At 41.4% G+C, this 14,202-nt stretch overlaps 1 protein-coding gene across 1 annotated transcript in view; it reads right to left on the bottom strand.

Annotated features, from left to right (window-relative positions):
- SORCS3 (sortilin related VPS10 domain containing receptor 3) overlaps positions 1-14,202 on the bottom strand; it is a 263,846-nt gene that overhangs the window by 106,971 nt on the left and 142,673 nt on the right. Inside the window, 1 exon segment of the mRNA XM_039709347.1 lies at positions 13,080-13,238. Coding sequence (XP_039565281.1) covers positions 13,080-13,238 — 159 coding nt within the window.

Here is a 14,202-nt window from a genome sequence, read left to right as displayed (position 1 = left end):
ACAGGCATTCATCGCAACATATAAACAGCCAAGCTAGAGATCACATGCTGGAAGGGAAGAGTAAGAGGTCTCATGGAAAATGAGAGATCCCTCCCTGCACCTCACAGAGATTCAGTTCATCCCAATCCAAGACTGTTTACTGGAGGAACCCAAATGAACAGCATCATTGTAAATACCAGCCACCATCAGGAACAATTTAGCTTGACAGCTGGAGCAGAAGCTGTCACTGCACTGAGGCATCACTGCCAGAAAAATCACCAAATGAGAAACTCACATGTTCCAGGGATCCCTCCAGGCTGCTGGGCAGACACCATTTACACTGTCATCTTTGATTCATCCTTCACCCAGCTCCTGCAACCAAACTGTGTACCTTTGGAATAAATGAATCTGCAACTGCAGATCACGCAAGAAAAAGAAAGCTCTTATCTAGCCTCTCTCAGCAGCTCTCTAGGCTTGTAAATATTCTATGGTGTCTATATTTAAGCCATTTATCCCATTTAATTGAAATTCTAGGTACCTCCAACCGATCTTATGAAGTAGGGTGAAGAGAAAAGCCTCTACAAAGCCCCACAACTACACAAACTCAATTCAAGGCAACAACTACAATCAACAACAACTCACCAAACTTGATTTAATATAACTTTAATTTCTGACATTAATCTAGGTTCACTGTGATGGTGCAGCATAACTCATAGTGGAAAGCTGCAAAGGAAAAATAAAGCAGCTTTTTCCATGCTGCTACTAGAGAAAAGGTACAACTCAGCTAAGGAATATCAGACTCAATTTTGCAGCAGAACTTTCAGACTCGTGGCATTTGTGCCGCTGGGTATGTGTGCATAACTCTCGTGGACTTGCACCGAGATCTGAGAAAATCAACTGGCCTGAAGCAAGAGCTCTGTTAGAGGACAAAACTAGAGTCCTGTTTTGGCAGCAAAACTTTTGATGACATTATTGTTCTCTTGCTATATGGCAGGAAAGTCCCCTTGGGTCCAGTATATTCTGCTAACATGTTATTTGTACATGTTTTTATCTCTTGAACACTGCAAGTATAAAATGCTACAAAATCTATATTCAGACAGTTTATGATCACTGAACCTCTGGCAGAAATGAGTTGCCCAAGGTAGGAGCTGTGAGAAAGATCCCATTTTCCTCCTTTTGTACTACAGAATCACAAGGATTTTCTATAAAGCTTTAAGCTTTGTTGTTTCTTTGATCAATTGTCCTCCTCTCAAACATATCACCCTTCATTTTGGTGCCTCAGCTCCTCCTTTTATCATACCCACAATACTCCCAATGAACCAAAATTTTACTGCATCATGCCCTAACTTTCATTTTACAGCCACCATAGTCCTATAAAAATCAACTGAACACAAATCTAAAGAATTTTATTACTCTGGAAGAACTTGTAACTGTCACAAAACTACTGTGGGGTTTCTACTTCAAAAATTCAAACCTGCACACAGGTGTTTGCACACCCTACACAAACAGGTCACCATTCTTCCTCCAGACAACCAATACAGACAGCCAACTGAAATATGCACCAAAGCACAGCTGAAGATGTGCAGCATTTGCAACCATGAATAAAGATACATGTCTTAGAAGCATAAATGCCCTGTAGAAGAGCAGTGCTGGAATTAGGACATTATGAAAATCTTGAGGGTTTTGTTCTTTTTTTTTTTTAATAGAAAAATTTCTAATTCTGTTAACTCTGAGGAGGCATTTGAAAAACATGCTTTTCAACACTTCTTCAGTCCCAGAAACACAAGAGACATATAAGAGAGGACAACTGAAATTATTCCAACACACCTGTGATTTTTTTCTCTGGCAAATTCATTACTTTTAAAGGACCAATTCATTATTTCTAAGCACTTGGGATTCAAGTTCCTGAGGTGCTAGACCAATAATCCAGGAACTGGCCTTCCACCACTGACACAATAGGCATGAAAACCTGAAACATTCACTGGATTACCATTAAGCATATGGGACATTTGAATCATCCATGCCTACTGAGGGGACAGAGGAGTTGCAGCTGTTCCTCTGGCACCTTTACTCCCCAGAAAAATTGATTACGTGAAGTTTCTATCAGAATGCAAAAAAAAGGTAGAAAAAAAGAGAAAATTTATAAAAAAATATATGTGAATTTTCATATGTCAAGGTTGAACAGAAATAAGTAGTTGCCCTAACACAAGTAAGAGCTTGCACACAGGTGCTCTGCCCAGGGACTCTGCATCTCTCACCAGGTAGATTTTAGGGGGAAAAAACCCCTGTGCACCAGGAGGCATAAACTACATCTATCTTGTTTTATGTGAGAAAAGAATACTGTACATGTTTTCAGGTCAGATCCTCCAGTGATGCTAATGAGCATTTCCCTGCTAAAATCAATGGACTCACACTGAATATCAGCTGCTACAATGTGTGACTGCACACATCTTTTGTAAAGCACCTCAGGTACACTATCAGATCAGAACATGGTCCATTTCCCCACTGAAAACAAGCACTGGAGACATGGATGGTTTGTTGTGACTCAAAAAGGAGGGGCAAGAGCAACAGAGAGAAGCCTGCTTGCAAAGGACAATCCAAGAAAAAACATACAAGCTTCTAGCATTACATAAATCAGTTTCACATAATAGAAACAAAGTGATTTGAAATTAAATGTATGAACTTTTTAACAGACTGCTGTGCTACAACATAAAAGAAGGACCCTCTCTGCCTTGTGGCCCATTTACTAATACAGCACCTGCTGATGAGAAATTCTCACACAGGGTACCCCACCCCAACCACATTGGAAGTTCTGCCAGGAAATATCAGCTCCTGCCTGCTGCCTTCTGGAGTTTCTCTGTCTTTGTCTCTCAGATACCCATCTCTCAACTGTATAAAAAGACTTTGATTTCAAGAAGCTGAAAGCCCTCTCCTTAGTGGCAGAACACAGAGCAAGGGCCAGCCTGCTATTTCCAGACCTGCCATTCCTGCTCATGAATGCAAGCCCCCCAGTCCAGCACACAGAAATGCACCCCTCTGGAAGCACCCTCACAGACTGCCCCTCCTCCTGGGTGCTGGTGATGTAACAGACATGTGCAGGGCTGGTGTGGGGGGATGAGGGGGAGAGGACTGTACCTTCACCCCTCAGTATCATCCATCCGGCTGGCTGCCTCAAGGAAAAGAAAAACAAAAGGTTGCAAACTCCTTCTTTGCTTGCACGTCATGTTTGCTCTCTTCTCCAGGGTGAGGGTCATTAGAATCTGTAGGCATGATAACAGGAACTAGGAAACTAAATGCTTTTTGCTGTTTTGATCATATTGGAATCGTATCCCCTGTAATCCATTTTGCACACATCCAGGCAGCAGGGTTGGTTTCAAGTCCCCTAATCTCAGGTAATATAGCAAATAGTTACATCTCAGCAAAGGAAATTACTTCCTTGACACTCAGAGGAGGCCTCGTCAATACAAATAAGTCCAAGGTACAATTTACCTCATCCTAAAAGAGTCACCTCCATTTGCTTCCAGAAATCAATCAACACCATTCAGTAGATCACCATCAACTGCGATGTGAAGCCACGACACCCAATGTAGGCACACATCGCAACATTTTAGATCTCTACAGTCAGGCAAAATAAATCATGCCCCTGGTGTTCTTATTCTTCAGCCTTCTTCACTCCTTCATTTTTATTCCCATCTGCTATATTTATAACCACTCTTCACCCCACTTAGGCTCCAGATAAAATCAATATACAGCCATGATTTAGCATGGCCCAGGAATAAGCCACAGGATCCTTGCTCTGTTACACAATAAACTAGGTTGCTCCAGCAGAAGAGCAAATTTAAGCATCAAATGTGTCTCGCTCCATTTATCTCTATATTTCCCTTTTCAAAGTAAAACCTGCTCATGAAGTGTCTATAACATAAATAACAAGCAATAGGAAAGTCTGTTCTGGCTAAATCAAGTTTCACAAGCCGTTACTTTCTCTTTGCCACCACAAATCATCACAAGCCCAAAGTTCAGTATTTTGCCAGGACAAAATTCATTGGGCATTTCTGAAGTAGAGCCAAGGTTGCATAATTTAATTTCCCATCTCCTATTAAAACTGCCAGGCCTACCATAATCAGAATGATAAATGTAGACTCATACGTCTTCTTTCTGACAGTAATGCCCATCAATACTTCAAATGCAAACAATTGTGACATCTGACTTTATAAAAATTACCTGGTGCACCAACACCACTTAATTAAATTTTAAAAATGCTTTTGTTATGTTTAATGAATGATACATTATACTGCAATGAAACATGCAGCAATACAAATACTTCACAATGCCAACAATTAAGGCTCACTTCACTTACGGCAATTGACAACACAAGTGCTCCTCACTTCATTCAGCTTGTGCATTCCAAATGAACTGGTTAGCAAAAAGGGTGCTTCTTTGCTAATGAGTTTTGTAATCAAGGCATCTATTTTAATTTCAAATTGGCTAGATTGGGGGAAATTGCTGAACTAAATGACTGGTTCTAATTAGGATTATAAAAATATTCATCATGCTGCAGAATTAGCGCAAGGTCTTGATTTACTGACATTTGCATATAGCTTTAGTTTAGGAGTGGAAAAAACCTCCTGATAAATTGTCTTCCTTTTAATGAATTGAACAAACACTATATCTGTTTTAGTCCTCCTTTCATTTAAAGGCACTGATACATATTCATGATTTGTAAATGAAGTTAAGTGATTTCAATTCTTCAGTTCATTATCATATTGAAGAAGAGACTTCTGTAAATTGTTTTTAAGTATTCCCAATCTCCAGGGTTTGGTCTGGGGTTTGGTTCTTTATGTTTGGTTTTTTTCTGACTTTACTAACATTTCAGTTTATCTGTTTGATGGAACCCTGCCTGCCTGGGAGAGCTGCTGGCAGGTGGCTTGTCCAGCAACACAGACACGATATGTTTGTAGAACCTGATGTTCTCAGAAGAGGATTCAAAAGGCAAAGAGATGAAAGGCTTATTTGTGGCTAAGTCATGGGAACAGGACTCTATCTGCGTTCAGTTTCTGACTTTGTTATAGTCCTCAGTGCTAGTTAGGCAGTGAAACACTTTAATGACCTGTGCCTGAATACACTAGAGATTCTCAGGGGACACCACTTTGTCTGTCAGCTTCACGTTTAATTGCAAGCTCTCTCAGGCAGGGATTTCTTCTTAATATGAGTGTGCAATACAATGGACCAGTCAGTATGGTAGAGATTTCTATGAGCAGTTACTATAATATGGCTTGTAACAAACATTAAACACCAAGTGCTCCTTCACAGGTGGGCAATATATTCATGTTATTTCCTTCCTCAGTACGGTAGGTCTGTGGGACTAATTGTTACTACGGCAGCTTCCTCAATCTCGTTCCCTCTGGGGCAAAGAAAAGAATGCAGTAGGTGTGCCTCCAGCTTCACTCTCTGGGGTGCTCAAATGTCAAGTGACTGGTGGAAGATAAATCTGAAAGCTGAGCATTGTATCCATAGGACTGGAATCACAGGCATTGTGCTCTTCAGATATCAGTGAACCATGATGAGAAACTAGCCCTGGTGTGTTCTCTTACATCATGCAATGAAATGGTGATTCTACCATGAGGATCCATGCAGGAGCAGAAAGAACTTACTTTCCTCATTAAAAGTAATGTTCACATCTTGCTAAGAAAAGCTGTGTTTTACCTAAGAGGTGCAGTCTTGAGCTGTTATTGATAAAAGGAGTAGTTACTCACACTTCTAACAACTTCTGACAACTACAATTACATTTAAATTCCAGGAGCAGAAGTGCTGCTGAGGAGCAAGTAACAGGTCTGGGTGCCTGCTGATTTATATCAAAATGAGATCTGAGGCAGACACCAGCCTGTCTCTCCTCATCAGCCCCATACCTCAGTTCCTAAGGAAAGAAAACCAACAGGCCTGGGCCAGAGTCACATCTCACTTCAGACATGCAGCAACTCTCACTGCTTAATTTCAGCACACCTGCAGTAGCAGCTGCTATCCTGGAATCACATTTCCAACATTAGGAGTTCCAACTCCAAGTACAATAGCCTCACCAAAACACAACTCTGAAGCCCCCGTGTGCCCAAGTTTCCTTAAAGGGCACAAAAATCTGAGACCAAGCAGTACTTACTGGAGGCATTCAAGACAGGACTGGACTGGGTGCTAGATAATCACATCTAGGCTCCCCTTCCCATGAAAGGCTGGGCCAGATGATCTTTTGAGATCCCTTTCAAATTGGATTGTTCCATGTGTCCATAAAAACAGCTCATCACAAAGAACCCCAAAGATGGATGACTGCTTGCAATAAGGTGCCTATATCCCTGAAGCAACTCCCGCTGGATTTCTCTGGGAGCACCCTGCTCAACTGCATGTTGTCAAGAAAAGCCCCAACCAAACCACCCCACTCTTAGCTGCCTTACTGCCCCATGTCATACTGGGAGACTGGGCCAAAATTCCAGGGGAGCACTTCACCTGAAGCAGACACACTGCCTTAATGGCTCTGGTTCTGTGTCTAGCACATTAGAAAAAATTAGAAAAAAAATTTAAAAAATAACAAACTTTCCTACATAGTCCCAGTCTTATCTGTGATTTTTCTTGATAAATTCAGCAGTGTCTAGTCAAGATAGTCAAGGCTGTGACATGCACTGCATCCAATTTTCAGACTTGCCACATCTCCCACACCAAAGGAATCTCCCAATCAGACCTGATACTGTCTGCCAGGTACAACTTGGTGATACAGCAGAATGTTATCTTGCACCTCTTATTTATCACCTCATTCGAAGAGATAATGAGACACCCACTTTCTTTTGTTCACTTTCTGCTGAAGATTAAGTTCTATGGAGGGAGAAGACACTGATTGCCAAACTTCTTGTTTATCCAATGTTCTCAAATCTGTAATAGCTAGCTGGGGAATTTAAATTGGTGTATTACTGAATTATTCTGCCTGTTACCTATTCCCAGCAGGCTCCAAATCACAGTTTGGTCTGTAAGGAAGTGGAATTCTACCACATTGCATACCTGGGGTTTTTTTCTCTTAACAATGGTGATTTGAAATATTTTAAATATCTCTCTCCCTATTGAATGATTTTTTCTCTTTTAAACCAATTTTATTTTTTAAATTATTTTTAAAAAAATATTTATGCAAGAGAGTTTTGCATGTTTCTCTGAAAGTTTTAATGCCATTCTGAGAGAAACTTCACGGAGCTGGAAAGTCCCTTTCATTTCTACCTCCAGACTCATCCATTCCCCACAGAGGTATCAGAGTGTGGAAGTTTTGCCTATTGAGAATTAGATGGTTTCTTGGAAAAATCAGACAAATAATCAGACACTCAGCATATTAGCATCAGGAATGTAAGATCATCTCAAGATACTCCTCCCCAGTCACTGTGAATGGCAACAATTAAATCTGTATCTTAAGCTTGTGTTGGGAGACTCAAAGCTTTCACATCATTCCACAGAGCAGCTCCCCATACTTTCCAACAGGCAATATTCACCTTCTTCATATATCCCACTTCCCACTATATTTTGATCCAAGGATTGTTTAAAATGGCTTCCTATGTATTTTCTGCAAGTATCCACAAAAACTGGAGGCTGCAGGCCCATTTTCCGTTTTGTACTGGGCGATATATCCAAGTGTCAACATGGACACTCCCTGTGAGACCCAGACTGACCTGCAGCAAATTGTCTGTAACATTTACATAGTGTCCACCTTCTGCCAAAGGCCACTTAAGGGGGCCATTAAGAGAACCAACACGTGCACACATCAGATTGTGCTATTTTATCAATAAAGTAGACACAAAGCTGCTGGGAAGAGATCCAAGATTTTCAACTCACAAGATGCATTTAATCTCCCAGGACCTGATAGTTCTACAATATCACATGGCTCCTCTGGGGGGAATAGCAAACCCACACAGGTTTGCTTAGAGCCCTGTAAAAATTCCTCCAGCCTGTGCTTTATACTCTGTGAGAAGACATCAGGGTCTGTGAACTTGCTACATCTTCATGCCCACACACACAGATTTCTTGGCTAGCCCTGCTGCATTTATGTGATGATACAGGAGAGTTAGCAAAGCAGAGGAGGGTCCTAATTGGCTATAAAAATTAAGAACAGGAACGATATGCTGTGTTGACTCATACCTAGGAAGTATCCCAAATAACTCCTTGGATACTACTAAGAGAAAACAAATGGTGGTAATTGTGATTTGCCCTTAAATCAACAAAGTAACCAGCAGCCACACGGTGATGTATCTTTCAGAAAGCGTGCTGAACTCCATCTCACTCAGTCATCTCCTGGGAATTGCCCTAACCAGGAAAAAGCAGGACAATACCTATGTGGGAGGTGACTGGTGACTGAACTATTTTTATATTTAATTATTTCACTCGATGGAAGTGGTAACACCACAAAGTCTTTGGCTTTCTTGGTATGAAGCCACATGTATTTCAAGGAACAGTTCTGTGGAGAAGAGATGGGCTCCTCCTCCTAAAGAAGGTTGTAGAATATGGAATAGACTTTCTAAAACATCAGCTTGGAAGGGACAATAATTCTCTTAAGAGGGCATTCAAAAATGGGTTTTATTAGTTGGTTGGTCATTTCTTTAATCAACTAGATAATACCCTAACATTGCTGTCAACTGTGCAGAAATTAGCTAAAAACAAGGAGGGATATTTAGGATAAAACAATAATTTAAAAAAAAAAAAGCTTGAACCACAGCCATGGAACTGTAGGTTAGAAGAACTTAGAGGAAAACTATTTAATGGGAAGATCCAAAACACTGACTATTTGTATTTCATTCCAAAACTTTGATATTGTTTTCAATTTTTATAAACAAAACAGTTCTAAAATATTTTGATCAGGCAGTTACTGAAACCATTAATTTTAGGGATATGAGCTGTCCCTATTTGATTTCATTTTACTGTGTGGAACAACATACTAAGCAAAATAGATTTCCAGGTTCATCATTCCCATTAATTTCCAACTTGACTACAGCTTGCTTAAAACAGCACATTATTATTATTTTTAATTGAAAGAAAACAAATAAGAAAAATATTAATCTGAAACACTTATTTTAATCTAAGATATGAAATTACTTTTTCTAACTTGTTTACACATTTACTGTTACAAGAGGATGAATTAGACCTTTGCTTAATAGTTTCTGCTTCTGGGAGTCAGATTGTATGTACTTGATTTGTTTTCAGAATAACATTTGCATTTTTAAATCTGTCCCTAAAAAAAAGTCATTAAAATAGAATTTAAGGGTCAAACACACTTGTAAAACTTAGAGAGGTGGAAAAATATGGTGTCCCACTGTAGCAGAGTCTGCCCTGCAGAGCATACAGCAAGTCACCTCCCTTGTCACAGTATCAGTGGATGAATATTACCCACAGGTTGCAGGCTAATGAGAAACTTTCTATTTTACTGCCCTCTCATGCATCAAATCAGAAGTATTTCAGAACAGATTTATCCCCAAAAAATGGACATATGAACTGAGAAAGCAAGAACTATTTGATACAGCTCCACCTGTTTTGTGCCAGGCAACTTCATGCTGCTTTGCAGGAAAATGGGCACAAAACCAAAGGACACAGGAGCATGAGCAGAACTAGGCTGCAGTTGGACAATTAGCCCCTGCCAGCAGGGCATCCCTTTGGATAGCCTCCTCACAGCTGTGAGCACCACTGCAGCCTCTCTAGACACTTATTTTAGAAGCTCTTGCTATCTCTTTTCTGGTGAGCAGCAGAGAGATGAAATGGCCATTGCCATTGGCACGATCCCATAACCACACCTAGGAGAGAAGGCAAGGCACAGTAGGGTGGGAAGCTGTGAGATCCAAATCTGGCTTCTAGAGAAAAAGAGAGAACAACCACAACAATCTCACGAAGATGCAAAGGGCATGATGAATATTCTTAAGTATATGGGACTTAAATCCTAAAACACATTTTATTCTTGCACTGGCCTAACCTGAGAGAAGGACAGGGCTGACCACTGGTTCCCACTGGACTGTGGCAGTGCCCCTGCTTCCAGACATGCAGGAATGCATTTCACTGGCCTCTCAGAAGACTTCAGCTGGGGATTTCCCATGGCACTGCTGTCACACTCAAAGAGCACTGCCCATTATCTCAGTATCAGCCATGACTGCAGTGAAGCTGGTGATCCTGACTCAGAGTGACAGCTCTTTCACAGCTCTTACTAACCCAAGACTCAGCACAATCTATACCTCAGTTGTGTTAAGCAAACATTTCAGCTGGGAAAAGCACTGCTCCATGGTTCCATTCTAGGACCCACATTGAACCAGGCCATCCCTCTGACCAGTGAAGGAAAGCATGAGTGGCCTTGAATGCAAAGGCAGACATCAAGGAAAAGCCTGAACTTGGCATTGCTCCATTTTCACTTAACCAACAAGCTACAGACCAACTCGTCTTTGCTCTTACACTTTGAACAATTTTATTCAGTTTCTGGGATAAAATACAAGCAGCTTCAGGGTGTTTCTAGCTCAGTTCATTTTTCTTGTATTTTTCCTGGGCAGAAGGTAGCAGCTGAGGTGTGCACACAGATGTATTTGTTTGAAGGAGCAGAAGCAAAAATGCTCCTGGTCTGCTATTGCTTATCAGGGGAGCATTAGTACCACCTCGCAGTCAATCATGTGCCTCCCTTGTATTTTGATTTCTCCTTCCAATAGCTAATATCACAAAAATATTACAAAGCTCTGCAAGCAGATTTACAGTGCTTCAACCCAACAGCAGAGGCTCTCACTCACTGCAGATGGATCTCTTGGCAAAGGCATCTGGCTCATCTGGCTTCTCACAAACATGACTACTTCATCAAATGCCTGTTTCTTCCAAGCCTGTCTGTATAAACACCAGGATCATGCAAAATCATTACCTCCAGTTTAAAAGTAGCATCAAGACATTTTGTGATATCAACTAAATAGACTTTCCAGCCTACTTCAAAGTCCCTGTTATACTGATCCTCTGAGTGCAAAAAAACTATTTGACATTTGACTAACTCCTTCCTACAGTAAAGACTTGATACTATGAAAGGGGTGTGTTTACAATAGCTTTGTTCTTGCAAATGTCACTCAAGAATCATTAGTAGCACAGCAGCAAAACACCTGGTGCCTGCCACAGCATTCTTTTAGCAAGTGGAAAGCGGAGCAATAGGAAATTATTTGATTATATTCTCAGTACCTGCTTTGGTAAAAACTTGCACTAGCCTTCCACAGGAAAATCTCAAATAGAGAGGCACAGCATTTTAGCTACATTGTTCCTATAGCTAGGATGTGAGACTGACCAGCTCAGCAATCTTCAAGAATAACTGCCAAAATTGAAAATCCCACCCAGAACACACCCCCACATCTGAGAGGTTAACACATGTTTGGTTTGTGTGGAAAGTTTTTCATAGCAGGGAGAGGGCTGCAGGGTGACTTCCATGACAAGCTGCAAGAAGCTGTCCAAGAAAGCAAACACCAGCCAGCTCCACGGACCCACTGCTGGCCCAGGTCACACCCATCAGCGACAGTGGTACCACCTCTGAGATAAATTATTCATGAAGTGAGGGAAGAAACAAATTGACAGCTTCATACAGAGTGAGAATACATGAGAGACACAGCACTGCAGACACCAAGGTCAGGGAAGAAGGAGAAAAGGTGTCCCAGGCGCTGGAGCAGAGGTTCCCATGCAGCTCACAGTGTAGGCCATGGTGAGGCAGGCTGACCCCCTGACCCATGGCAGGACAGGTGCAGGTGAGCCCACAGGGGACCCACACTGGAAGAGTCTGCTCCTGAAGTCTTCATCCTATGAAAAGGTCCACACTGGGGCAATTCATGAAGAACTGCAGCCTGTGGAAAGGACTCACATTGGAAAAGTTTGTGCAGAGCTTTGTCTTCTGTGGGGGGGGCAACATGCTGGAGCAGGGAAAGGGTGTGAGGATTCCTCCCCTGAGGAGGAAGAAGAGGCAGAGACAACATGTGATGAACTGACCACACCCCCATGTCCTGTCCCACTCTGCTGCTGGGATGCAGAAAAAATAAAATTGTGAGCAAAGCTGAGCCCAGAAAGAAGAAAGGTATTTTAAGATTTTGTTTTTACTTCTCATTACTCTATTCTTATTTGACAGAGTAGGGCATAAAGGGATAAATAAAGTACAGTAGAGTATTGATAAGTAATAAATTCTAAGAGTTTCCCCAGCTGAATGTGATTTTCCCATGATGGTAATTGCTGAGAGGTCTCTCCCTGCCTTCATTTTGATCCACAGACCTTTCATTGTATTTTCTGCCCCTGTCCAGCTGAGGAGGGGACAATCCACCACAATGAGGAAAACTTAGTGTTTATTCAGCATGTTTTTGCTTTCCAGAGTCTGGGGGTAACAGAAGCATAAGACAGGAAAGATAAAAGCTTGGCAAGTTTAAAACTTTGTAGAATTTGTAACTTGATCATCCTGTCAATGTCCCAGCTTTGGGCTGTAATGGGGAGCGCTGCTCCAGAGCTGAAGCACACATCTCCTTTCCACAGCACTTTGCTACCACACTGCACCTGCTCTGCTCAGCACCTTTAAGACAGAAGTGTGCTATGTAAGAGCAAAGGACAAAGTAATAGACTGGAGAGGTCTCACTCACAAAAGGCATTGCAAAGAGGCTTAAAAGTGGCACAGAGGAGTTTCTCATCTGCTGCTGCTCCCTGACTTCCAGTTTGCAGAATGAGCACCCCCAAGGCTCAATAGCCAGCTGTTACAGACCAACTCAGCCTGAGTGCTCCATCCTCAGAGACAGCGCAGAAATCAGCGCCTACGAATCAATAGATTTTTAGAACAGCTCCATATGTCATGTCAAATCTCGAATTCTTTTCATCTTTCATAGTATCACCACTACTGAAGTTTCCACACCCATCATGATCGCACTAATACTCAGCTCCTTTTAACAAACTGGCTTTGGAGTCACTGCATGGCTTTTGAGCACATTTAAACCTGCAAAGTGAGTGCAGCAAAGCACACTATAAATTCTTCATCATCTCTGAGAGGGAGCAGTTCTAGACAATATCCTCTTCCACTTCTGGCTCAAAATCATTGAAACATTAAATCAATTGCTTACCTTTTGATCCAGACTGTAGGCCAAGATCCACTCCTCCTGCTTGGGGTGGAAGAGCAAGCTCTGGATATAGAAGTTCAAACGGTACTTCTGGTAGGTGGCTCCTTCATCAGAGCTGATGAGGATGCTGCTCTCAATCTCTGGATCACTAAGAAGCATGATCTATATAGAAAAATGGATGGGAAGTGTTAATGGAACAGTGAAAGTGAACATCATTTAAGAGTGAGGTCACACAGCACTGACTCCTATCAGATACATTCAGATCACTCAAGAGTATAACATCCCACAGAATTAGGATGGGTTCTTAATATTTCAGTTTCACTTTCTTTGGCAACTCATTTCCTGATTTAAGCGATCCGTTATTTTTTCATGTTATCCAGATAAATTCAGAAAGTCCAGCAAGAAAGAAAAATTCTATGTATCAAAGTTGATTTTGGTTGGATATAGGAACTTCAGGCAGCCACACCAGGCTTTCCTGGACCATTTTCTGTCTACCACCTCCCTCACCTCATGTGGAATCCTCTCTCCAAAAGTAAACAACAGAGCATTCCTGAGATTTAAGGCTCATTACCTGGCAGCTTGCAGTGCTATGAATGAGAGCATCAGCTCCCTGGAAACACAGAATGCCTTCCTGGATCAGCTGCTGGCAGCTGGGCATAGTTCACATGCACATGCGCATGGGCAAACACTGACACCATTTCATATATCACACTCCCAATTTGTACAGTAAGAGACATTCATTCAGTCAGTGAAAACATAATTTTCCCCAAGCATAGGAAAGTGCATGACCTCAATTTCTACAGGGAGGAAAACACTTCTGAGCCACTAATTTTAATTAGAAAATTATTATCAATATTTTAAAACGGGTTGATTCCACACTATCAGATGGCAAGCTCTACATAAACGTTATCAAGAAAAATGTTGTGGAAACATTAATACCATCTTATTAACATCTGGAGAAAACGACTTCACATTAAAGCAAATACCAGTACCATAAAATAAAGGCAAACAGTGGGAAATAAATTAGAGCTGTTCTAAACACAGCAGGTTGTTGATACAGCAGCTGAATCAAATATAGAAACTGTCTTTCAGCAGGAAAACAGATCTAGGAATGGCCTTTTTTAGC

This window comes from Passer montanus, unplaced genomic scaffold (assembly GCF_014805655.1).
Source record: "Passer montanus isolate IOZ18808 unplaced genomic scaffold, ASM1480565v1 scaffold21, whole genome shotgun sequence".
NCBI lineage: Eukaryota > Metazoa > Chordata > Aves > Passeriformes > Passeridae > Passer > Passer montanus.
Note: the sequence above shows the minus strand (reverse complement) of the source record. Positions and strands in the feature narration are given on the sequence as shown.